Below are 23,312 nucleotides of genomic sequence, written 5' to 3' on the forward strand. Positions count from 1 at the left end.
TCCTATAGGCTTCTGCCACGCTCACTCACTCACTTCAGCTGATCAAATACTCCACTCGGGATGAGCAACAACCTCACTTAATTTTAGACTGTTTATTTAGGGAATGGAAAGTCACTTCCCGGCAATATACTTCTGTTAGCTTCCAGGCAGTATGATTCTGCTGAAACAGGTTTTCCGTACCTCTACTTCAACACGACAATACAAAGGTAATACATTACGTAGTAAGGAATAGCTATGGTTGCTCATTTGGTCTGTAAAGGAAGCCTGTTCAGGTTGCCTCAAGTTCGATATGGGATGATGTGTGTATGTGTCTGTCTCCTCCGCAGGAGGAGCCCCAAAGACCCTGGAGCCCCCGAAGACCAGCGCCACGGCGAGGGACCATGGAAAGAGATTCAGGAAGCCACAGCGCCAAGCGGCCTCGTGATGAGAGCATGATGCCCCTGGTCATCCCTGTGTCAGTCCCCGTACGGAGGCCAGACACCCTCTCGTCCTCATCCTCCCCAGACAGGGCGCACTCTATCCTGGGCACAGGCTGGCCACAGCGCCCCTCCACGCTCCAGGACATGACCAGCATGGACCGCAAACCCTCCGTCATCGTCACCCGCCGACGATCGCTCAGGAACTCTCTGACGGACAGCTCAGGACAGGTGGGTCCAGGAAGTCTTTCCCTCCCCTCACACCTAACTAAGGAGCTTGGTTCATACCTCCTCCTATAATCCCTCATATCTTGCCACCATCTTCTCTCCCACTCCCCCTTATCCAGCACCCCACTCTCCCCTGGTTCCCCCATGTTCTCTCTCCCCCCTTGCCCTCAATCCGAACCTCCATCCCCCTACTGCCTCAGATCAGGTCAAGCAGATTAGCAGGGGTTATCCACACTATTGAAGGAGATATAGCCTACTACTGTACTGTACATACAGTACAATCTGTGAGGGAATATGTACTGTACAAGTATCATGCTGGGGGTGAACTGGACATGTAATGTATGGGAGGATAATTCTACATATTGTAGAATGTATCCTCTCTCTTTAGTATCTGACCAGATAAACAACTCACTTACAATACCTCTCTTCTTACTAACTGGTGTATGCTAGTTTGGACATTGGAACAGTGCTGTGTTGTCAGTTATGTAAGTATGTTTGTATTGATGTTCTACCTCCTCCTTTAGAACGGCGGAACCCAGGGAGGGAAGGACGACGACGACGACGACGGAAAAAAGTCCAAACGGCGTCCCCGGCCCGAACCTCTCTTCATCCCGCCACCCAAACCTGGCACCTTCATCGCCCCTCCTGTCTACTCCAGCATCACTCCCTACCAGAGCCACCTCCGCTCCCCTGTCCGGCTGATTGACAACCCCCTGACCATGCCCCCCTACACCCCCCCGCCCATCCTCAGCCCTGTGAGAGGGGGATCAGGTCTCTACTTCTCTACCTTCCTCTCCTCTGCTGCAGCTGCTGTCTCCAGCCAGGGTCTGCCTCCACCCATAACACCCAAATCAGCCACACGCAGCCTGCTGAGATCCAGTGAGTACCACTACCTGGGGTCCTACTGGGGGTTGTAGTTCAAAGATGTTCTATCTAAATCCTACTGGGATTTGTAGTCCAAACATAACTCAACCTGGGTCCGACTGGGGGTTGTAGATCATTTGGCACCAGTTTCCCAGGCACAGCTTAAGACAAGTCCTGGACTAAGAAACACTTTCAATGGAGATTCTTTCATGCTTTTTAATCCAGGGAAAGGCTTAGTCTGGGACTTGGAAACCAGACATTATGGTTTGAACAAGCTGTGCTCAGAATGGACTGTAGCTGTGGGAGTTGAACCATAACATTATTCTTTCATATAAACTTTTCTTGAGTAATATGCATGAGGTTAGCTCAGTTACTCAAAATCTGTGGTTCTAAATAGATATAAGGATAGTAAATTAGAAAGTTCACCCAGCAGCATACCGCCCTACATCCCACTGCTGGCTTGCCTCTGAAGCTAAGCAGGTTTGGTCCTGGTTGGTTCCTGGATGGGAGACCAGATGCTGCTGCAATTGGTGTTGGAGGGCCAGTAGGAGGCACTCTTTTTCCTCTGGTCTAAAAAAATATCCCATTGCCCCAGGGCAGTGATTGGGGACATTGCCCTGTGTAGGGTGCTGTCTTTCGGATGGAATGTTAAACGGATGTCCTGACTCTGTGGTCGCTAAAGATCCCATGGCACTTATTGTAAGAGTAGGGGTGTTAACCCTGATGTCTTGGCTAAATTTCCATTCTGGCCACCATGGCCACCTAATCATCCCCAGCTTTCAATTGGCTCATTCATCCCTCCTCCCCCCTGTAACTATTCCCCAGATCGTTGCTGTAAATGCGAATGTGTTCTCAGTCAACTTACCCGGGGTAATACGTTTTTTTTTTGTGTTTTTCAGACAGCGTTGACATAACCCCACCAGTCCTCTCTGCAATCGGCGAGGCCACTCCAGTCAGTATAGAACCGTGAGTACAGAACCCACACTAGGGTTGAATGTTTTCCTGAAAATCTATACATTTTTCTTCCAGAGAAAATTACAACCATCTTTGTAATATCCCGGTATTCCCGTTCAACACGGACAGGAATCTACTGATTTCCTGTTGTATTTGTCATAATTTCATCGACTCAAAGTTCCGTCAAAGTCACCACACAATTTGTTGATGTAGCATAGTTTGGATGTAGACCTAAAGTATTGTGAAGTTAGTAGCCTACAGCCTAGTTAAAATGACATTTGTTTTTAGCTTACCTTTGACTGAAAGATGACAGCCAGCTCGTTGGCCCTTTTCTCTCCCCTTGCACCTGGCTCAGGGGGATATCGGAAGGTTGAGTTTTTGTCTTTTATAATAACTCGCCTATTGTGGTGACTGTCACAGGGATGACCCCTCTGCTGGGTTGCAGGCATTGGGTCACTTAGATGAGTTGTTTTCTTTAAAAAGAGCCAGGTTGAGTTTTTGATGCTGGGTTATTAGGATATTACCCAGTGAGTCAGATCAGAAGACTGGAGGAGTGGCTTAGTTGGGGTGTGGCTTTCAGATAGTTATCTTTGGCCCCCCGTGAGAGTCACATTTCATTCCGGTTCAGCTGTTCTGTTGTATTGTTATCTCATGTTAAGGTTGAACACTGACACGTTTGTAGCTTTTAATGAGGCGTACACAGGAGTATTAGTTCTCCAATGTTGGGATAGTTACCACTTTGTTACAATATGTAAATACTAATGTTATACATTTTATATTGGAATATGTAAATTGCAAAAATATTAGAGGAACATTTGAATTTACAGTGTACAAAGTTAACATGATGAACAGGAATGACATATACTCTCACGAGTGGCCAAAAATATCTACCTGAAAGACACGCCCCTAATAGGCCACGTCTCCTGAAAATAGCCTACGGATTAGAATAAAGAAGTCCCAGCTGCTGGGTCAATGCAGCATGAAAGTGAATATAAACCCAACTAATGGTTCAATTAACCTGTTTGGGTAATCCAAACCACCCAACATGTTGGGTTATTCACATAAACCCAACTGGCTGGGTCAAAATAACCCAGTTTGTGTTCTGTCCAATATTTACCCAGCGCTGGGTTACCAGCTAACCCAAATTGGGTTGTTTTTAACCCAGCATTTTTTTGAGTGTAGTAGCAGCGATTCAGCACCATGGATAGCGCCGCGGTTGAGCAAATCCCTGCAAATCTGACTAGTCAAACCCGTGCACATGTCTATTTCCTCGAGCACATTTGTGGACACAATGTACCAGACATTTTTTTAAGTGAGTAGCCGCAGTTTATATTTTGAAACGTAATACAATGGGGAAACAACAACTATTGTTTCTTGTTAGACAAGTCCATTTAGTCTTCACCCAGATCAGCTCATACCAGGGTTAGTTCAGGAGGCAATCTTTGTGAAAGGTGCAGATAGAAATGTAACTACAACTGACGTGATTCTTTATTCTACATAGGCCTCCTATATTTCTCTCGGAATGTTCTACAATGTTGTGCCCTGCTGAATGCGCCCCAGCTAGCCCACTCTGCGAGGAAGGAGGAAGGGCCTGAACTGTGCTCGCAGTCTGCAGGCCTTTGCAATTTGTGCACAGGCAGGGAGCAGGCAAAATAGCGGCTGCGTTCCAGATGGTTTCCAAAGCAGCCATTAGCTATATTTGGAGTATCCTGAGGGTAATCTGATAGACTAACAGCATCATTTTTATCCTGTAGATTTGGGTGCAGAGATTTATTTCTTAATGATTAGCTTTGGCTTATTTCTGCAACACAGCCGACCCCTAGGTAGCTACATGTCTGGATAAGAACGTTTATTCACGTGATATTTATTTTAAATAGAACATTTACAGTAGTTACTGTCAATGACAATAATATGATTTAGAGCCCTCCAATTTCAAATCTGGACCTCAAAGCCAGTTCCAATGCGTTTTTACATTGTTCCCCTCTAGTCAGGGACTGATTTAGACCTTGGACACCAGGTGGGTGCAGTTAATTATCTGGTAGAACAGAAAACCAGCAGGCTCCGGACCTCGTAGGGTGAGATTTGAATACCCCTGATCACAGAGTGTTAGCCATAACATATGGCTGTATCCTCCACAGACACCAGAATGGTGAAGGCTATGCCAAAGCAGAGCGAAGATGGTACCTCATGCAAACAAATGTAACCCCTCGCTCTGTCTTCCCAACCAGCCACTGACTGTACATTCTGTCATCTCAGGCGTATAAACATCGGCGTCCGGTACCAAGCAGAGGTTCCAGAGCTGAGGCAGCGTTCAGCGGCCAAACACGACCATCACAAGGCTGAGCTGGTCTGGGCTCCTCTCCACGACCTGGAGGCTAAACCTGGACACCATGAGAGAGGTAACAGACTAGCATATCAGCTGACACATCTTTAATACTCTGCCCTAATACTGTCAATAATCAGGTTGGTATTTGTCAAATTTAAATGAGTCTCAGTGACTCAAACATTCAGTGGTGATTTGAAGAAACCAATGACAACAATGGGCTGATCACGCTATCTCGATCGTGATCCCAATCTCTCTCTTTCTTTCTTTTTTTCATCTCCTTCCTTCCCTCCCCCCTCCCTCCCTCTCTCCCACCTCCCTCCCTCTCTCCCACCTCCCTCCCTCTTTCTCCCTCCAGTGGATGACCTCATGCACCTGTCATGCTCCAGCGCTCTGCACGGAGGAGGGACCAATCAGGAGCTGGTGCTGCACTGCCTGTACGAGTGCAAGGGTGACATCATGGTGAGCAATGCATGATGGGTCATGTTGACTGAGAAGGGATGACCGGGAGGGGATGAGAGCTGGGTTGTGTTCATTCGGGCACACTGTAGCGAAATGGGTTGAAAAAGAAAAAGTGTTTGATAGTGGACAACTGCAGATTGTATCTGTCTGCTTGTGATGGTTATCATCCATTTTGTGTCTACTGAGAACAACCGTGGCTTTAGTGGGTGTGATTTAACTGGGCACAGGCTGTGTTCCAACATCCTACTAGAATAACAGCTAGCTATACCACCTCCGAATGTATACACAATACATTCATAATATAATAATATATGTCATTTAGCAGACGCTCTTATCCAAAGCAACGTACATTCATCTGTGCATACATTTTACGTATGGGTGTCCCCAGCGGGAATCAAACCCAAATGGCCACTCTGTGGCTACTGTAGCGCTGCACTCTCTTCCTACTGCAAACACAAATGGTGTATGGTATGGTGAGGGGTGGGCTGTGTAAACTGTGTGGTGAATATGTAACAGGTATGATACAGCACAGGGGCTATTGAGTTCACTATTCCTCCTAGTAGCCATGTTCTCTTTGAATCTATGTAGGCAAGACAAACTTATTTTCACGATTTCACTATCATCAAAATCAATGAATCGTAGCACGTTTTTGGTCTCATTCAATAGTTTTTACCTGATTTAAGTAGCATCCTGTTGAAAAATTAGGTTTACACCATTATCAGTTCTGATGCATATCCCAGTGCTGGGGTAGTTACCACTTTGTTACAGTATGTAAATAATAATGTTGTTAATGTTAAATTAGAATATGTGCAAAAATGTTCAAGGATCAGTTTTATTTGCAGTGTACGAAGTTAACATGATGAACAGAATGACGTTTACTCTCACGGGCGGCCAAAAATAACTATCTGAAAGCCACGCCCTTAATTGGCCACGCCTCCTGGAAATAACCTATCAATTAGAATAAAGAAGACCCGGTTTCTGGGTCAACGCAGCATTAAAGTGAATATAAACCTGCAGGCAATGGTTAAATGAACCTGTTTGGGTAATCCATACCACCCAACTGGCTGGGTCAAAATAACCCAGTATGTGTTCTGACCAATATTTACCCAGTGCTGGGTTACAAGCTAACCCAAATTGGGTTGTTTTTTTTACGCACCATTTTTTTGTGTAGTAGCAGAGATTCAGCACCATGGATAGTGCCGCGGTGGACCAAATCCCCCCAAATCTGATGAGTCAAGCCCGTGCACTCGCTTTTGTTATTGTGACATCATGGAAAGATGTTGCAAATGTCTATTTCCTCGAGCACATTTGTGGACACAATGTTCCAGACATTTTGTTAATAGTGAGTAGCTGCAGGTTATATTTTGTGTCTCGGCCTGAGCCATAAAGATAGTTTGGAGATTGCCTTCAGTAACTGCGTTGAGAGTTCACATGTAGCCTACACAAGATATGATTCAGCTGGGCACAGACTAGGCAACGCTTCCTCCTTAAACATCCCTCGCCCCCTCAGCATCAGCCAGATCAGCTTACATCCGGGGCCTGTTCATTAGTGCACAATGTAGCAAAAAGGTTGCTCAGTTGAAAACGTTCGTTTGTGTAATGTAGTAACACGTGACCCATGTCAAAATAAAGTCATATTTCGATGTAAGATGAAGCACGCTCACTGTTTTTTACAACAATTAAATAAATGTATTACTACTTTAACCATGGAGACAGTTTAAAAATGCACCTAAACAGAATTTAAGGGGCATTCTAGAAAGAGCTCCCATAATGACTGTGCCCATTCATTCGGTCGCCCTAATCTGTGTGTTGTTTTGTTATAAGATATGCCCAGTGCTCCATATGCCCAATGTAGAAAACAGACGTATACACTGATACAGTATACACACACACACACACACACACACACACACGCTCTCTCTTACTCACACTGGAGTAAAGGTCACATATGTTCAGCAGAGTGTTAAGAGAGAGACATTGAGTTAGAGGAAGGGAGATGGAGAAAAAGATAGAGGAAGAGGGCTTTATGGTAGTGGCACCATGTTGTTGTCAAGGAGACCGAGGGTGGTTATCAGTGTGTGCGGTGCGCCTACTCTCTCTCTCTCTCTCTCTCTGTCTCTCTCCAGCATCAGGAGGCATGCTGTTGCTCTCTTACAGTAGCTCTCCGGGTTAATCCATCCCATCACAATTACCAACAGATCAGCATCAATATCAAAGAATCAGTCAAGCATTACTCTGATCAGCGTGTGTGCTCTGGAAACCAACCATCCAGCCCTTTGATTTCCAGTATTGCTCAGTGTCCCGTGAGCTGTTGATCTACGTGTTTACTCTTGAGAGTTCATTTGTGAACGATTGGGTTGATAAATGCTGTTCTTTGTGTTCAGGGAGCGTTGGCCTTCCTGCTGTTGAAAACCCCCGTCTTCCCTAAGGACCACCGCCTCGGAGACTACCACTACTCAGGTTTGTCATGTCATAGATTAAGACGCTATCTGTGCAGTATTAGCTCTATGGGTGCTGGTTATTTCTTACTGTGTCCACTGGGTTATGTTGTGTGTGTGCATTCCTGCAGGCAGGCCTGTGTGCATAACTCTCTGTGGGTCCTTTTACTGAGTCAGAATCATCAAACTTCACTGGAGTATGTCAAAGTGCATTCCTGCAGGCACGCCTGTGTTGTGTGCTTGCTTGCATGGGGCCTTTTTCTTCTATTTTCTATACTGAACAAATGTATAAAATCAACATGCAACAATTTTACTGAGTTACAGTTCATGTAAGGAAATCAGTCAATTGAAATACATTCATTGGGCCCTAATCTATGGATTTCACATGACTGGGCCTGTGAGGGCATAGGCCCACCCACTCAGAATAAGTTTTACCCTACAAAAGGGCATTATTACAAACATAAATACTCCTCAGTTTCATCACCTTTCTGGGTGGCGGGTCTCAGACGATCCCGCAGGTGAAGAAGCCGGATGTGGAGGTCCTGGGCTGGCGTGGTTACACGTGGTCTGCGGTTGTGAGGACGGTTGGACGTACTGCCAAATTCTCTAAAACAACGTTGGAGGCGGCTTATGGTAGAAAAAATGAATATTAAATGATCTCGCAACAGCTCTGGTGGACATTCCTGCAGTCAGCATGTCAATTGCACACTCCCTCAAAACTCGAGACGTGGCATTGTGTTGTGACAAAACTGCACATTTTAGAGTGGCCTTTTTATGTCCCCAGCACAAGCTGCACCTGTGTAATGATAATGCCGTTTAATCAGATTCTTGATATGCCACACCTGTCAGGTGGATGGATTATCTTGGCAAACGAGAAATGCTCACTAACAGGGATGTGAACAAATTTGTGCACGGACTTTGAGAGAAATAAGCTTTTTTGTGCGTATGGAACATTTCTGGGATCTTTTATTTCAGCTCATGAAACATGGGACCAACAATTTACATGTTGAGTTTATATTTTTGTTCAGGATAGTAGCAGGGATGTCTCCAGAGCTCCTCTCAGCTTCAAGGCGTTAGCGTCAGAACTCGGCTAGACGAACTGAACGAGTGTGCTTGCGTACTCCCTTAAAAATACCTTTGCTTGAAAAACGAGAGGAAGCGGCAATAGTACTGTTTGTCCATATTGAGACGCCGCAGTCAAAATAGTCAGAATTAATCTAAGATAACTCAAGCAATCTGTCATTCATTTTCACGTTTTTGCCGAAGAGATCTTAGTCGCCCAATTTTACGTCTAACTATGATGTTTGGTGCCGTCCCTACTGTTAACCAATCACAGACGAAGGGGCGTAGACTTCGGTTTACTTACAGAAAAAATGTTGTGTACCCGAACAGCAGGCAAAACCCTAGCCGAATTCCATAACGAACAAAAATGGCCCACAATGTTGTCATAACATATGCACAAACTTGATAGAACTGTTTCAGCTAGGAAGCATGACCTTTGCCTTTGACAGCTTTGCACACTCTTGGCATTATGTCAACCAGTTTCATGAGGTAGTCACCTGGAATGTGTTTCAATTAACAGGTGTGCCAACCTTTTAACAATGGCAGCTGAAGGGGGGGGGGGGTTTATCTGGCAATGGAATGGGAATGTAGTGAGAGCAGGGGGGGTGGATGATGAGGGGGGGTGTAGTTGGGTTTGTGGCGTGTGGTTAATCCCAAGCAGAGGACAGAGAACCATTGTTTATCGAACCAGTCAGGGGTGTGTCAACCCTGTGCATACAGAAGCAGACAGTCACCAGTCAGTGTCTGTCCATCTAACTCTCTCTTTCTTTCTCTCTCTCTCTCTCTCTCTCAGGGTCAGACAGCTGGACCTCAGTAGAGAGACGTTACTTCAACAAAGGGATCGCTGCCTATAAGAAAGACTTCTTCATGGTCCAGAAACTGGTATGTGCCAGTCTATGTGTATATATATATATATATATATATATATATATATATATATATATATATATATATATATATATATATATATATATATAAATAAAAATGGCATGGGCTGCTCAGTGCTCACATAAATAAGTCAACTGAGGGCCTTGCTTAATCTGTTCCCATTCACCATTCCTACTTGGTTACTGTAATATGCTGCAAAGGTTACTGAGAGGTTGCCTCTGTCCCCCAAAAAACTCCCAGGTGAGTCATTTTGTTCAGGAGGATATACACTACCAGTCAACATTTTTTTAACACTTACTCATTCAAGGGTTTTTCTTTATTTGTACTATTTTCTACATTGTAGAATAATAGTGAACACATCAAAATTATGAAATAACACATATGGAATCATGTAGTAACCAAAAAAGTGTTAAACAAATCAAAATATATTTTCTATTTGAGATTCTTCAAAGTAGCCACCCTTTGCCTTTGACAGCTTTGCACACTCTTGGCATTCTGTCAACCAGTTTCATGAGGTAGTCACTTGGAATGTGTTTTAATTAACAGGTGTGCCTTCTTAAAAGTTCATTTGTGGAATTTCTTTCCTTCTTAATGCGTTTAACCCAATCAGTTGTGTTGTGACAAGGTAGGGGGGTATACAGAAGATAGCCCTATTATGGCAAGAACAGCTCAAATAAGCAAAGAGAAACGGCAGTTCATCATTACTTTAAGACATGAAGGTCAGTCAATCCGGAACATTTCAAGAACTTTTGCAGTCGCAAAAAGCATCAAGCGCTATGATGAAACTGGCTCTCATGAGGACCGCCACAGGAAAGGAAGACCCAGAGTTACCTCTGCTGCAGAGAATAAGTTCATTCGAATTACCAGTCTCAGAAATTGCATTCAAGTAACAGACACATCTCAACATCAACTGTTCAGAGGAGATATTTAGATTTGTTTAACACTTTTTTTGGTTACTACATGATTCCATATGTGTTATTTCACAGTTTTGATGTCTTCACTATTATTCTACAATGTAGAAAATAGTACAAATAAAGAAAAACCCTGGAATGAGTAGGTGTGTTAAAACTTTTGACTGGTACTGTAGTTGAGTTGATGATTTTGTGTCTTCTGCTCTAAACCTTGTAATGGGCCTAGATATGAAGTGTGTTTCTGTGTGTGTCGCTGGTACACAGGTGAGCACGAAGACGGTGGCTCAGTGTGTGGAGTTCTACTACACCTGTAAGAAACGGGTAAAGATCGGTCGGAACGGCGCTCTGATCTACGGAGACACAGAGCCACCTGAGAGCAGGAACACCGATGAGGAGCTGGACCTCAAAGTGAGTTGATTGACTACCTACATAAGGACTTCATAACACATTCATGGCCCATATCTAACACATTCATAGCCCGTACACAGTCCATTCATAAGCATGTCCTGAAGTCAATTGAAGGGTACCGACATTAAGGACTTCATAGCACATTTTATAATATATAAATATATATATATATATATAAGCATGACAAGAACAGAGGAAGAACTCAACCCCAAAGTGAGTAAAATCATGTCACTCCCTCAGCCAAATAAAAAGCAAAATAAAAAAACATGAGCTGGCGCACACCCAGAGAAAATGATTTAGTGTAGAGGTGCTGACTCACTCGCAGCCACCCTTTTTAACCTAGGACACAAGTTGTGATTTGTTGGTAAGACTTTATTTGAGGGCTACCTATATACGGATTTCATAACCCATTCATAACAGCATTGTATACGTAATTCATAAAATGTACTGTGTGGGATACCCTGTTACTGTACAGCCTACTGTATACTATATAAACAATCCTGAAAGTACAATGAAACGCATCTCTGCATCTCCCTACCAACAGAAACGACACTACATAAACAACCTTTCTACAGTGACTCTCTCTCGCTTTCTCGTTTGGGCAAAAGTCCGCCCTCTCTCCTCAGTGACCCAGAATTCCGATAAGAGATCGAGGAGTGGGTCAGATCGTTAGTAGGCAAACGGAAGATGGTCCTCCCCTCCTTGAAAGCCTTCTTTTGGCGAGGAAGCAAATCGTTTTTACTTATCCTTTTATCCATGAAATGTCTTAAACTCATTTGTTTTGAGCACTTTACGCATTTATTTTGGGATCCACCCCTGTAAACGTAGTTTGCCTAATGACGCGCGAGTGAAGGACCGTCTCATTTCAAGCGAGCGCATTTCCATCCATGTTCGCTCTCATCAATTTTAACTTTTGACTTTTTCAAAGTGAGGTGAGAGAGAGGATGCAGGAAGTGAGCAATTCTAATTGAGAAAATACCTCTCTCTCTCTTTCTACCAACAGTGCTCTCAGAGATTAGAATCTCGGAAGGAAGACGAAGATGACAGGAAGTGGGAGTTGTCAGCTGACAGGATGCAGTGGGGCTCCAGTCCAAGCAGGATGACACAGAAGGTACAGGCCACTGAGAACGTGAGTGGGAGATGCAGGGGAACTGTGTCTGTGTAGAGGAGCATCTCCTCCTGAGTAGAGGAGACACTGACTAGAAGATGAATGAGCATGGATGTATGTGATATTTTTATTCTTGTGTAATCAACACCCCATGCAGTAAACAATATTTGCACGTTTGAACTTGCCTTGACTGAGTTCACAGTAGAACAGTGGCGAGGGACACCAAGCTGCGGTGTTCTTAGGTCTGCTGCCGTCTAGTGGCTAAATACCGAACAGCTGATTTGGCTGGCTTCCCCACTCCCCATGTTGCGTAATTTGACTCAGCAAACAATGACTCAGAAAACCTTTGACCCCATTTCTGCTGTTAGTTGGTGACCTGGTAGAAATCTATGGTTTTAAAATATGGCCTGAGGTGAAACATAAAGCTTTGTTATGTTTTGTAAGATGTGTAAAAAAAAAAAAAAAACCTGCCTTATTATGTTGTACTTATTTTGTACTATCCAGGTACACAATGTCTAGGTTACTTTGACCCCAGCTGGGAGGTGTGTGTGTGCTGACCAGAGTTGTGGGTGCAGTTGGCAAGATACTGCTCTGACATCACTGGGGGCTGCTGAGTGGCGGACGGCTCATAATGGCTGGAATGGGGATAATGGAATTTAAAATTTGATTTATTTTTATTTAACCTTTATTTAACTAGGCAAGTCAGTTTTAAGAACAAATTCTTATTTACAATGACGGCCTACACCGGCCAAACCCGAACCAAACACATGGAAATCATTTGTATTTGATACCATTTCACCCATCCCTCTCCAGCCATTACCATAAGCCCCATCCTCCCCAATTAATGTGTCACCAACCTCCTGTGTCTGATTCTGATCAGCTGTCATGGTTATTGGGCAGCTTGGCAATGTGAAGGAGACAGTGCTTTTTGTATCCATGCATCGAATTATCTTTTGCATGCTTAAATCATTTAGCAAATTAAGTATTTCAAATGTATGTGCAGGCTGGAGCAGTCCTGGTGTTGAAGAGTCAGGAGGGCTTGAGGAGAGACCAGACGTCGTCCCGTGTCAGTCTCCCTCCTCAGCTCCCTTCCAGCGCCTCCTCGAAACCACGACCGGCCCCCAAGACCGGGACCATATCAGGGACCAAGGGCCCTGCCGGACCAGAGGGAGAGTTCCCCTGCAAGAAGTGTGACAGGTCAGTGTCTGACATATATTTATTTAACCTTTATTTAACTAGGTAAGTCAGTTAAGAACAAATTCTTATTCACAATGACGGCCTACCCCGGCCAAACTCGGACGACGCTGGGCCAATTGTGCGCCGCCTTATGGGACTCCCAATCACGGCCAGTTGTGATACAGCCTGGATTGGAACCAGGGTGTCTGTGGTGACGCCTCAAGCACTGAGACGCAGTGCCTTAGACCGCTGCGCCACTCAGGAGCCCCCATACCTAAGATATGTCTTAGATGCCAATAGGCAGAGCATCATGGCGTCGTCATTTGTGCCAAACTCTTGGATGTGGTGCTGATTAAAGGTAGTTGGGGGGGGGAAGATAGTCTTGAGATTCCAGATTTGGATAAAGCATTTTGTCTATGTTTGCAAGTAGAAGTTGTCCACTCTGTATTTACAGTAATAGCACACCGCTCGTGATTTTGACGCATGTTACTCCGACAGCGGTACGGACTGGTAGTTGTGATTTGCATATTGGAGGGGAGACCTTGATCAAAGAGTACTGCGATTCGACAAGTTCTGCAGGGTAACTGCAATGTTGTACAGGTTGGTTTGAATAGGTTGGAATCTTGGGAGCTGCTGTTGGTTGCAGAAACACTGACTTGGGAAGCGATGTGTGTGTGTGTGTGTGTGTGTGTGTGTGTGTGTGTGTGTGTGTGTGTGTGTGTGTGTGTGTGTGTGTGTGTGTGTGTGTGTGTGTGTGTGTGTGTGTGTGTGCGCGTGCGCGTGCGCATGTGTAATATAGTGAAAAGTGCTCCTCGGTGGTTGTTTGAGCTTCCTGCTATAAAAAAATCAAGCAGTGCTGACTGACTCTGATTGAAGAGCTCGTCCAGTTAGCTACCGCAGTTCTGTTATTCTCAACCGTCTCCTAGCAACTGAAACACAGCAGTGATATGGCATGCTATGCCCCCAGTCTATGCAGCTCTTATCCCATATCCGATTCCTCACTGGTCCACATACTGCAGACTACTCTACAGTGTTCTGCCTAGGCATGGTGTTACACTTCATCCAATTCTAGAATTAAGCCTTGTATGGTTTTGGGAACCTCGAATATGAAGTAAGGAAAAGTCATATTTCATGGACAAATGTTTCTGGCATTTGGACTTCGTCAGTTCTCCTTCCTTCAGGTTCACACACAGTACCGTGCTTGTGCAAAGAGGAGGTCTACACTCTTCAAATTGAAGTGCGGACCTTCTATTTGTCTACTGTGAACCAACACCATACAGATGTAGGATCTTAATTTGAGCCAGTTTTTTACAGCAGGAAAATAATCATGCAGCAACAGGAAATGTGGATTATAATGAATGGACATTTTTCAAAAGGGAAAATCAAGTCGAAATTACAATCTTCAGAAGCCTTTTTAAACCTCAGATACAGTAAAAAGTTAGAAATTTCCTGCGACGGGGTTATCAAATTAGAGCTAGGGCTTCTCCACAGATACGAAAGCTAACAGTGAAGCCAACCCAGCCTTCTCTCTGACCTCTAACCTCTGCCCCTCTCCTCCTCCTTCTCCCCTTAGGATCTTCTACAAGGTGAAGAGCCGCAGTGCCCACATGAAGAGCCACGCGGAGCAGGAGAAGAAGGCCGCAGCGCTGAGGCAGAAAGAGGCGGAGGAGAGGGCAGAGGCCCAGGCAGCAGCAGAAGCTGCAGCGTTACTGGCCGCACGGCAGAACGGGGCACGGGAGGGGAACGCAGCTGGAGGAGACAGCGCTAACGATGACTCATCTGACGAAGACGATGACGTCGAGGAAGATGAGGACTGGCACTGAGACCACAAAGATAGAAAGGGAGCCCACAACATGTTATGCCGTTATGGCAAGTGCACCCTCTAGTTATCTCTATGGCTAAGACGGACGGCCAGACAGACAAGACAGACTGACTGCTCCTCTACTGGCAGGGTGAGGGGAACATAACAGAAGTACGAGGCCTCAGCTGCTCCTAGCGCTCTAGGGACATGTTACGCCCTCTTGTGACACCTGCTTCAGCAGCATTTGTCTTGAAACAAACTTATTTTTGGTTGTTTCATGGAACGGGATCTCCTATCTTGACACTTTCAGGGACAGGTTCTCTCCTGCGTTTTCTCCCTCTTCCCTTTAACCTGCTTGTGATGCGTTCAGGGTTCCCTATCTCTGACACGCCCACGGCTATACAGTAGGATATGAAAGCCATGCCATCTCTCTCTCTCTCTAACGCCATGACTTTTCTTCCCCCTCCCGTCTGCCATCCTCCCCTGGCTTCTTCCTGTTCCTGTCAGCACTTTCAGCCAGTCACAGCACACCGACTCATCAGGTGGGAACTCATAGCCACGCCCCCAGCCGTGTAGGCTTTAAAAACGAGAAGACTGCGTGATGCTTGGCAACGCACGACTACATGAACCACAATGCAACCCGGCTTGGCCACCGCCCTGCGCTCTCTCTGCTCTCTGCAGTTTGATATGTTGTGAATAGAAGGAGATAAAATGAGTGATTGGGACAATGCAATATTGAAGTGGAAAGGACTTCTTGATCAGGAAAAGCTCAGATAGACTGATGTGGTGGTAACACTACCTGTGTGGTGACATACCTACATGTGGAGGAACGATCTGATTAGAGAACACTGCATTGTATGTGTTTCGTAGTCTTTCATGTCTGGGACTTTTTCCACTCAAGACTGCCAAAAGCTTGTACAGATGCATCGGTCCTCAGTTCACCAAACTGGTTTCTCTCTTTGTTTCAAGTGCTGTTCTTTTGGGTTTTAGTTTTGTGAATCCCTACCTTGTCACTTTTTTTATTATAGATTTGGTATTCCTCCTCACTGTCGATGCCTTGGATGTTTTAAACACGTTTTTGTCTTCGAATGAATGACAATTCATTTTACAAAGGTTGTTTTTTGATATTCAACAAATTACTGTTGCTTTTTGTTTTTTTTGCTTATTATATCAAATGGTCGTTGTTGTTTTCTGTTAATTTGATCATTGTTATTAATAATGTCACTGTTGTCTCGTGTATTATTATTATTATTATTATTATTATATTGTTTTCGCGGCAGGTTGCTTTGGAGCTCTCTTTCTCATTTGACTACAGTATAGGGTTATTTATGACATTGCTTTTGTTGTCTGTTTTGAACTGTGAGGTTTGAGAACGAGATCTCCAGAAAAAGAAGTCTGAGGAGAGAAGAAAAGAGGTGAAACAAAAATGTAAATGTGCAATAGAACAACAATGTGATCCCTGATGCTCCCCTCCCCCCATCCTGTACCCAGAATGCCCCTCTTTGTGCCCTCTCCAAAGTGGTCCTTCTTAGTAGCTTTATAGGTAGTTAACCCTCTGTCAACCATATCATTACACCAGGAGGAAAGAGAGGGGGAAACATGATGTTGAATTGAATGAGAAGGTCTGCTCTGGTCATTCTATTTCTATGGAGACAACATTATAGTCTCTCTATCGATCTATGTCGACATATCTCTTTCTGCCAAGCACTATATCTCATATCTCTATTCCCTCTGCCAAGCGGCCAGACCAGGCTTGATCTGTCGCCATGGCAACAAATGAGCAGGCGGAACATTTTCTTGTTAAGTAGAGTGGGGAGCAGAGGGTAGCTGCTCCAATTACCTTACTAGGTTAAACCGACCTGCGTACTATGCACTGTGTGTCTGTCTGTTGGGAATGTTCTCTGCATTCTGGGGTGTTTGTGAGTGTGTGTGGATGGCCGCTTGCTTTTTGGTCAAATATCATTCTGAAATTTAGCCATTTGTGAAAAATAGGTTTACTCCTGACTTTTCACTTTTGTCATCTTAATTTACATCTCCTTTACCTTTTTTTCTTATTTGTTTTACTTCCCCAGAGATTGTCATGAGGCATTGTTTGTTTTGAAAGGTTTTTTAATACCGTTAAACAGAATCAAGAATGAAATTGAGGGCACGCCACAAATGCTAAGAAGCTGTAAACCTTATTCGCTTTCATCGAGTTAGGGAAGGGAATAGAAAAATGTAAAGGTTTATTTAGCTAATATATATCTATAAATTAAATTCTATGAATGCAAACTTTCAATGCTATTTTCATATGGGGTTCATTTCACACTAACGATGTAAAATGAAATGGATTCTCAAGTGCTTTTTACTATGTAATTTATTTGTTTCAATTAGATTTTTACCACCTGTGTTTCAAAAAAAAAATGTATATGGGAAAAGCACTGTTTTATTAAAATTGTGCAATACTGATGAAATAAGTGTGTTGGTCATTTTCAAAACGTGCATGTATTTACCATAACATGAGATCGGGTTGTTTTCAAATGTTTTGCAACACAAAACAAAAATGTGCTTTTGTAATTGGACCAGGTTATTTGCCGGTTTCATTCCATTCTTTCTCATGTCGTGCCTAATGAACATAACCCCAGTGTGTTTCTGGCTCCAGGGTGAAGTTTCCCCCTAGGTGCAGATCTAGGATCATCTTCCTAACCTTAACCATTCGTGTGGGAAATGCTAAACTGGATCCGTCTGAGGGTAGATGTTTTACGAAGATCCACGACGTGGCAGTATTGTAGCAGGAATCTAACACGCCTTTACATGGTCCAAGCACAAGATGGAACCATTGTTTGACATATGTTCATTTGGCTTTTATGTTCTTTATTTCTGTCCCTTTATAAATACAGTGCCTTTATTCCACATAACATTGAGCTCAAATAGTGTACAATACTGGCTTTGCTCTCTGTAATGTAAGAGTTAAGTAAGCTGTAATTAAGACATCTATACAGAGTAAGACTGCTTCTCATGTGGCTGTGTGAGTCACACTTGCCGGATCTGGCTGTTTTGGTGGAACCTCCAAACTGGCGTTTGGGGTTTGGATGTAGAGTTGGTTTGGATGGAACTGGGTGTGGATGTTTGATAGTACGGTTAGATATTTCTATATATATATAAATGTACTTTTTTCTGCTGGTGTCTTTGTTCCACTCTTCAAATGTTTCCTCTCACTCTGTGACGTCTCTTCTTTCTCTCACTCTCTCTCCTCAGTGAAAGTGTTGGACACGCTTGAGCAGTGGTGCTGGACAGCTTCACTACAAGAACAGAACAGAGTTGGATCTGGAAGAGAATATGCACCTGGTCTGGCCATCTTCAGAAAAGGCCAGACTGTGTAGTCAGGAGGATGAAGGGAACTGCCAACTATGTTAAGCACCGGAGCGAGCAGCATGGAATTCTGGGAAACAAGAACAATATGAGCCTCAGATGTCTCCTCACACACACACTGTGTATGTATGGGGTCCTGGGAGAAGAGAGGGAAGGGAGGAACGACGGGTTAAGGATGAGTTATGTTTGAACTGACAATGATTCTTCAACATGAGACGTTGCTTTATCTTGTTTGTATGGGGTAACAAAACCTGGGAGGAGAGAGAGGAGGAGGTACTGAAGGAGGGAGGAGTGCCAGTTAAGTAGATGTGGGGTTGACGAGCATCCTTCAACATGACACATTGCTGTAAGCTGTATGACACCATCTGGAAACGATAAAAGATCAGAGCCACGCTCACATGAATTTATTGACACGGGTTGGATGTAAACCGCATAATCATAATAATCATCTCTGACATATTGTTCGCTGTAAAACGGCATGCTAGATAATGATTTAGATTGAGTTCGCTGGCTTGGGAGAGACGGAGAGTTAGGACACGTTTGTAAATCTTTGCGTCCCAAATCACACGCTACACCCTATATAGCGCACCTCTTTCGACCAGAGCCTGGTCAACAGTAGTGCACTAGGGAATAGGGTGCCGTTTGGAACGCCTCCATGCAGTCCAGGCCAGATGCGTATGTGTATGTGTGTGTGTGTGAAAAACTGAAGTGTTGTAGCTATTGCAGAGGGCTGTACTGCAGACCTGACTGACCTCCCAAGCCTCCAGGCTGTCTCAATAAGAGGATGAGAATAACACACACACACACACACACAGTACTTGACAGCTCGAGGAATGCCTACCGCCTACTGTACAGTTTCAGCTTTACCTCACTGTGTACAAATATGTAACAGTTTCACTCCATCGAACAGGTATAGCTCCCACCACCTATATATAGCAATAGTACTAAGAACAAGTTACCTAATAGGTCACGTGCGCTGTGAACAATTCTCAAATCATCACGTCAACGTCATCAAGAATATGCTGACCAAAATCATCACAAATGTCATCCTCACCACTATAATTAACATCGCCAACAACATCAACATCACGTTACCCACATCATCATCCCCATGTTATTACAACCAATGACAATGAAACCAGTTAGGACAGACTAGCCTACCTCCTCAATAAGCGTTTCGCTCTATCAGTAGGCTATATAAACTGGAGTTCAGTTCTATCCTTGGATATGTAGACCTCTATAATCCATATTAGGTCAGATCCCAACCCTGTGGAAACATTGCCCTTCACTTCCATCACTCAGTCTGACTAGACTGGTCCATGATGGCCCCGCCCCTAGCCACACCTTAGGGAACTATGCGGTTGCCTGGTTACTAAACAGAAGTCCCTTGCTTCTGCTAACAAGCTATACAGACTGACCAGGCTGCAAACAGTCACTACCCAGCTAGCACATAACGTTCTGAGAACCATATGTTTCTTAGAGCTTGGTGAGAGCTTGGTTGTCCTATGGTTATTTTGCATACAACCTTCCCACAACTTTTAAATATTGTGGTTTTTTTTATGTTCCTGGAGGCTGTTGCCATAGTGATAACCAAAAGATAGCCGTGTTGCCATTCTCTCAGCCTATTGAGTCCACTGGTTCCACTCACCCAGAACTACACTATGCCTTGACCTCTTTCTCCCCTGTCTCCAGATGAAAACCTCTGACTCGTGAGGTCTGGCCGCCAGACAACCTTTCCGTTCGACCCCCTTCCCCTCCTCCATTCTCCAGACCATCTCTGGAGGCCTTCTCCCATTCCTCATCAACTCATCCATCCCTTCTTACTTCAAAAAGGCCTGAGTCGCTCCCCTCAAGAAAACAACACCCGACTCATCTGACGTCAAAAACAATAGACCTGTATCCCTCCTTTCTTTTATTTTCTTTCCAAAACACTTGAGCATGCTGTCTCTGATCAACTCTCTTGTTATCTGTCGCAGAACGATCTTCTTTACCCTAACCAGTCTGGCTTCAAGACGGGTTACACAACCGAGACTGCTCTCCTCTGCTCTCCTCTCCTCCTCCTCAGCCAAAGCTGACTCTCTCTCCTCTGTTCTCATCCTCCTAGATCTATCCACTGCCTTTGACATCAAAAACCATCATCCCCCTCTCCACTCTCTCAGGGCTGGGCGTCTCAGGCTCTGCACAGTCTTAGATGGCATCCTACCTGGCAGGCCGGTCCTACCAGGTGACTTGGAGAGGATCTGTGTCTGCACCACGTACTCTCACTACTGGTGTCCCCCAGGGCTCAGTGCTAGGCCCTCTTCTCTCTATACACCAAGTCACTAGGCGCCGTCATATCCTCACATGGTCTCTTCTATCATTGCTATGCGTATGACACTCAACTACTTTTCTTCTCCCCCCCCCCTTCTGACACCCAGGTGGCGACACGCATCTTTGTGTGCCTAGCAGATATCTCAGCTTGGATGTCGGCCCACCACCTCAAGCTCAACCTCGACAAGACGGAGCTGCTCTTCCTCCCGGAGAAGGCATGTCCACTCAAGACCTCTCATTTACGGTTGACAACTCCACAGTGTTGTCCTTCCAGAGTGCAAAGAACCTTGGCGGGACCCTGGACAACACTGTCGTTCTCTGCAAACATCAAAGCAGTGAGTCGCTCCTGCAGGTTCATGCTCTACAACATCCGTAGAGTACGATCCTAACTCACACAAGAAGTGGCGCAGGTCTTACTCCAGGCACTTGTCATCTCCCGTCTGGACTACTGCAACTCACTGTTGGCTGGGCTCCCTGCTTGTATCATCAAACCCATCATCAAGTTATCCAGAACGCTGCAGCCCGCCAGGTTTTCAACCTTCCCAAGTTCTCCCATGTCACCCCGCTCCTCCGCACACTCCAGCAGAGTCCCTGCCCATCTTCCGAATGCACCTCTTCAAAGAGTATCTTAAATACAAATAAATATCCTGAACCAACTTGACTTCTCTCCCCCCCTCCCTCCCTCCCTCCCTTTCTAGCTCTGACTTTGCTGATGACCACTTTTTTGAGGAAAAGTGTACTCAAAGTACCATGCCTGTGATATGTGGTTGTCCCATCTAGCTATCTTAAGATGAATGCACTAACTGAAAGTCATTTTGGATAAGACCATCTGCTAAATGACTCAAGTGTGAAATGTAGTTTCCAACAGGCCAATATTCTACATAGTTTAGAGCATAATTATTTTTGAAACGTTGAATCGAACTGAAGCCGAACCATCCTCAAAAAGCACTAATCGCTCAGCACCAGTTTGACTAGACTAAAATGAACAGCTTTGTATGTGTAAAAACAACATGGCATGCTAGCTCCATCCTGGTGGTGCAGTAGACTAATTCCATGGCTAGTGAATAGAGGATTATAGGTTTGAATCTCACTGATGCTGTGTCACAATAAAGAATTTGTGTGTTAGCATGATTAATGCCTAAGGAAGTGAATTTCCATGTGTTCCATCTGTGTGTAACCGATGTGAAATGGCTAGCTAGTTAGCAGGGTGCGCGCTAATAGCGTTTCAATCAGTGACGTCAGTCGCTCAGACCTTGTAGTAGTTGTTCCCCTTGCTCTGCAAGGGCCGCGGCTTTTGTGGAGCGATGGGTAACGATGCTTCGAGGGTGGCTGGTTCGAGCCCAGGTAGGGGCGAGGAGAGGGACAGAAGCTATACTGTTACATGTGCTGAGAGTTTAAAAAAAGTTTACCCAAAATAAGCTAGCAGTGTTATTGAAAGTCTTATTGAAACATTGTGAACGTTTTAAGGAAGTTATTCATACATTTCCAAATTGCAATTTCCGTTCTCAGAGCATTAATAGAACTTTCAAGGAACCAGAGTAAAACGTTCTCAGAACCTCCCTACAATCTAAAAATGAAGGTTCCCAGAACTGGTGAAATTTTAACTTCTGTTCTCAGAACGTTTAAAAAAAGTTTGACATTTTACAGGTCAGGAAACATATGGCTTCATTCCCACAACCAATGTGAAACCAAAAACATACGTTCCCACAATGTCGGAACCAAATGTGCTAGCTGGGAGAGCTGCAGGCCCTGTGATGGGGCTAGCCAAAGGAAACAGGTCTGTTTAGATTAAGGCAGCATTAGGAATAACGACAGGGGTCCGTGGAGGCTCTGCTCCAAGATCTCTCTCACTGCTCCACAGGCTCTGGACAGTGTGTGCCCTGACAAAGAGACATTGGGTCAACACAACTACCGCACAACCTTCATACAACACTCAAACAACTTTCATATAACCTACAGACAACCTTCCCCTGCTCCAGAGAGTCTGGGCAGTGTATACACTCTCAAAGAGACAGAGAGACAACACAACCATCAAATAACAACTTTCACACAACTACCTAACAACCTGCCTTTGTATACTGATTCCAAAGAGTAATGGAACGTCCTCTGTAGGATCTTTTAAAGACGATTCTTTCAACAGAGAAACACACATACAGTGCCTTGCAAAAGTATTCACCCCCCTCTGCGTTTTTCCTATTTTGTTGCATTACAACCTGTAATTGAAATTGATTTTTATTTGGATTTCATGTAACAGACATAAACAAAATAGTCCAAATTGGTGAAGTGAAATTTAAAAAATGACTTGTTTAAAAAAAAAATAAAAAAAATTGAAAACTTTAAAGTGGTGCGTGCATATGTATTCACGTCCTTTGCTATGAAGCCCCTAAATAAGATCTGGTGCAACCAATCACCTTCAGAAGTCACATAATTATTTAAATAAAGTCCACTTGTGTGAAATCTAAGTGTCACATGATCTCAGTATATATGAAGACCAAGGAGCTATCCACACAGGTCAGGGTCAAAGTTGTGGAGAAGTACAGATCAGGGTTGAGTTATAAAAAAATATCAAAAACTTTGAATGAAAATCCCACAGAGCACCATTAAATCCATTA

At 44.3% G+C, this 23,312-nt stretch overlaps 1 protein-coding gene across 3 annotated transcripts in view; it reads left to right on the plus strand.

Annotated features, from left to right (window-relative positions):
• Positions 1 to 17,486, plus strand: part of mideasb (mitotic deacetylase associated SANT domain protein b) — a 34,628-nt gene extending 17,142 nt beyond the window's left edge. For 2 of the 3 annotated variants that reach the window (XM_039009844.1, XM_039009842.1), the window contains exons 3-13: positions 327 to 647; positions 1,169 to 1,523; positions 2,408 to 2,474; positions 4,719 to 4,861; positions 5,144 to 5,247; positions 7,632 to 7,707; positions 9,541 to 9,629; positions 10,811 to 10,954; positions 11,958 to 12,083; positions 13,066 to 13,259; positions 14,812 to 17,486. In XM_039009844.1, the coding sequence (XP_038865772.1) occupies positions 327 to 647; positions 1,169 to 1,523; positions 2,408 to 2,474; positions 4,719 to 4,861; positions 5,144 to 5,247; positions 7,632 to 7,707; positions 9,541 to 9,629; positions 10,811 to 10,954; positions 11,958 to 12,083; positions 13,066 to 13,259; positions 14,812 to 15,061 (1,869 nt within the window). In that variant the 3' untranslated portion in view covers positions 15,062 to 17,486. The remainder of the gene's footprint in view (positions 1 to 326; positions 648 to 1,168; positions 1,524 to 2,407; positions 2,475 to 4,718; positions 4,862 to 5,143; positions 5,248 to 7,631; positions 7,708 to 9,540; positions 9,630 to 10,810; positions 10,955 to 11,957; positions 12,084 to 13,065; positions 13,260 to 14,811) is intronic. The other variant, XM_039009845.1, reaches the window with a different exon arrangement.
• Positions 17,487 to 23,312: the final 5,826 nt, after the last annotated feature.

This window comes from Salvelinus namaycush, chromosome 15 (genome assembly GCF_016432855.1).
Source record: "Salvelinus namaycush isolate Seneca chromosome 15, SaNama_1.0, whole genome shotgun sequence".
NCBI lineage: Eukaryota > Metazoa > Chordata > Actinopteri > Salmoniformes > Salmonidae > Salvelinus > Salvelinus namaycush.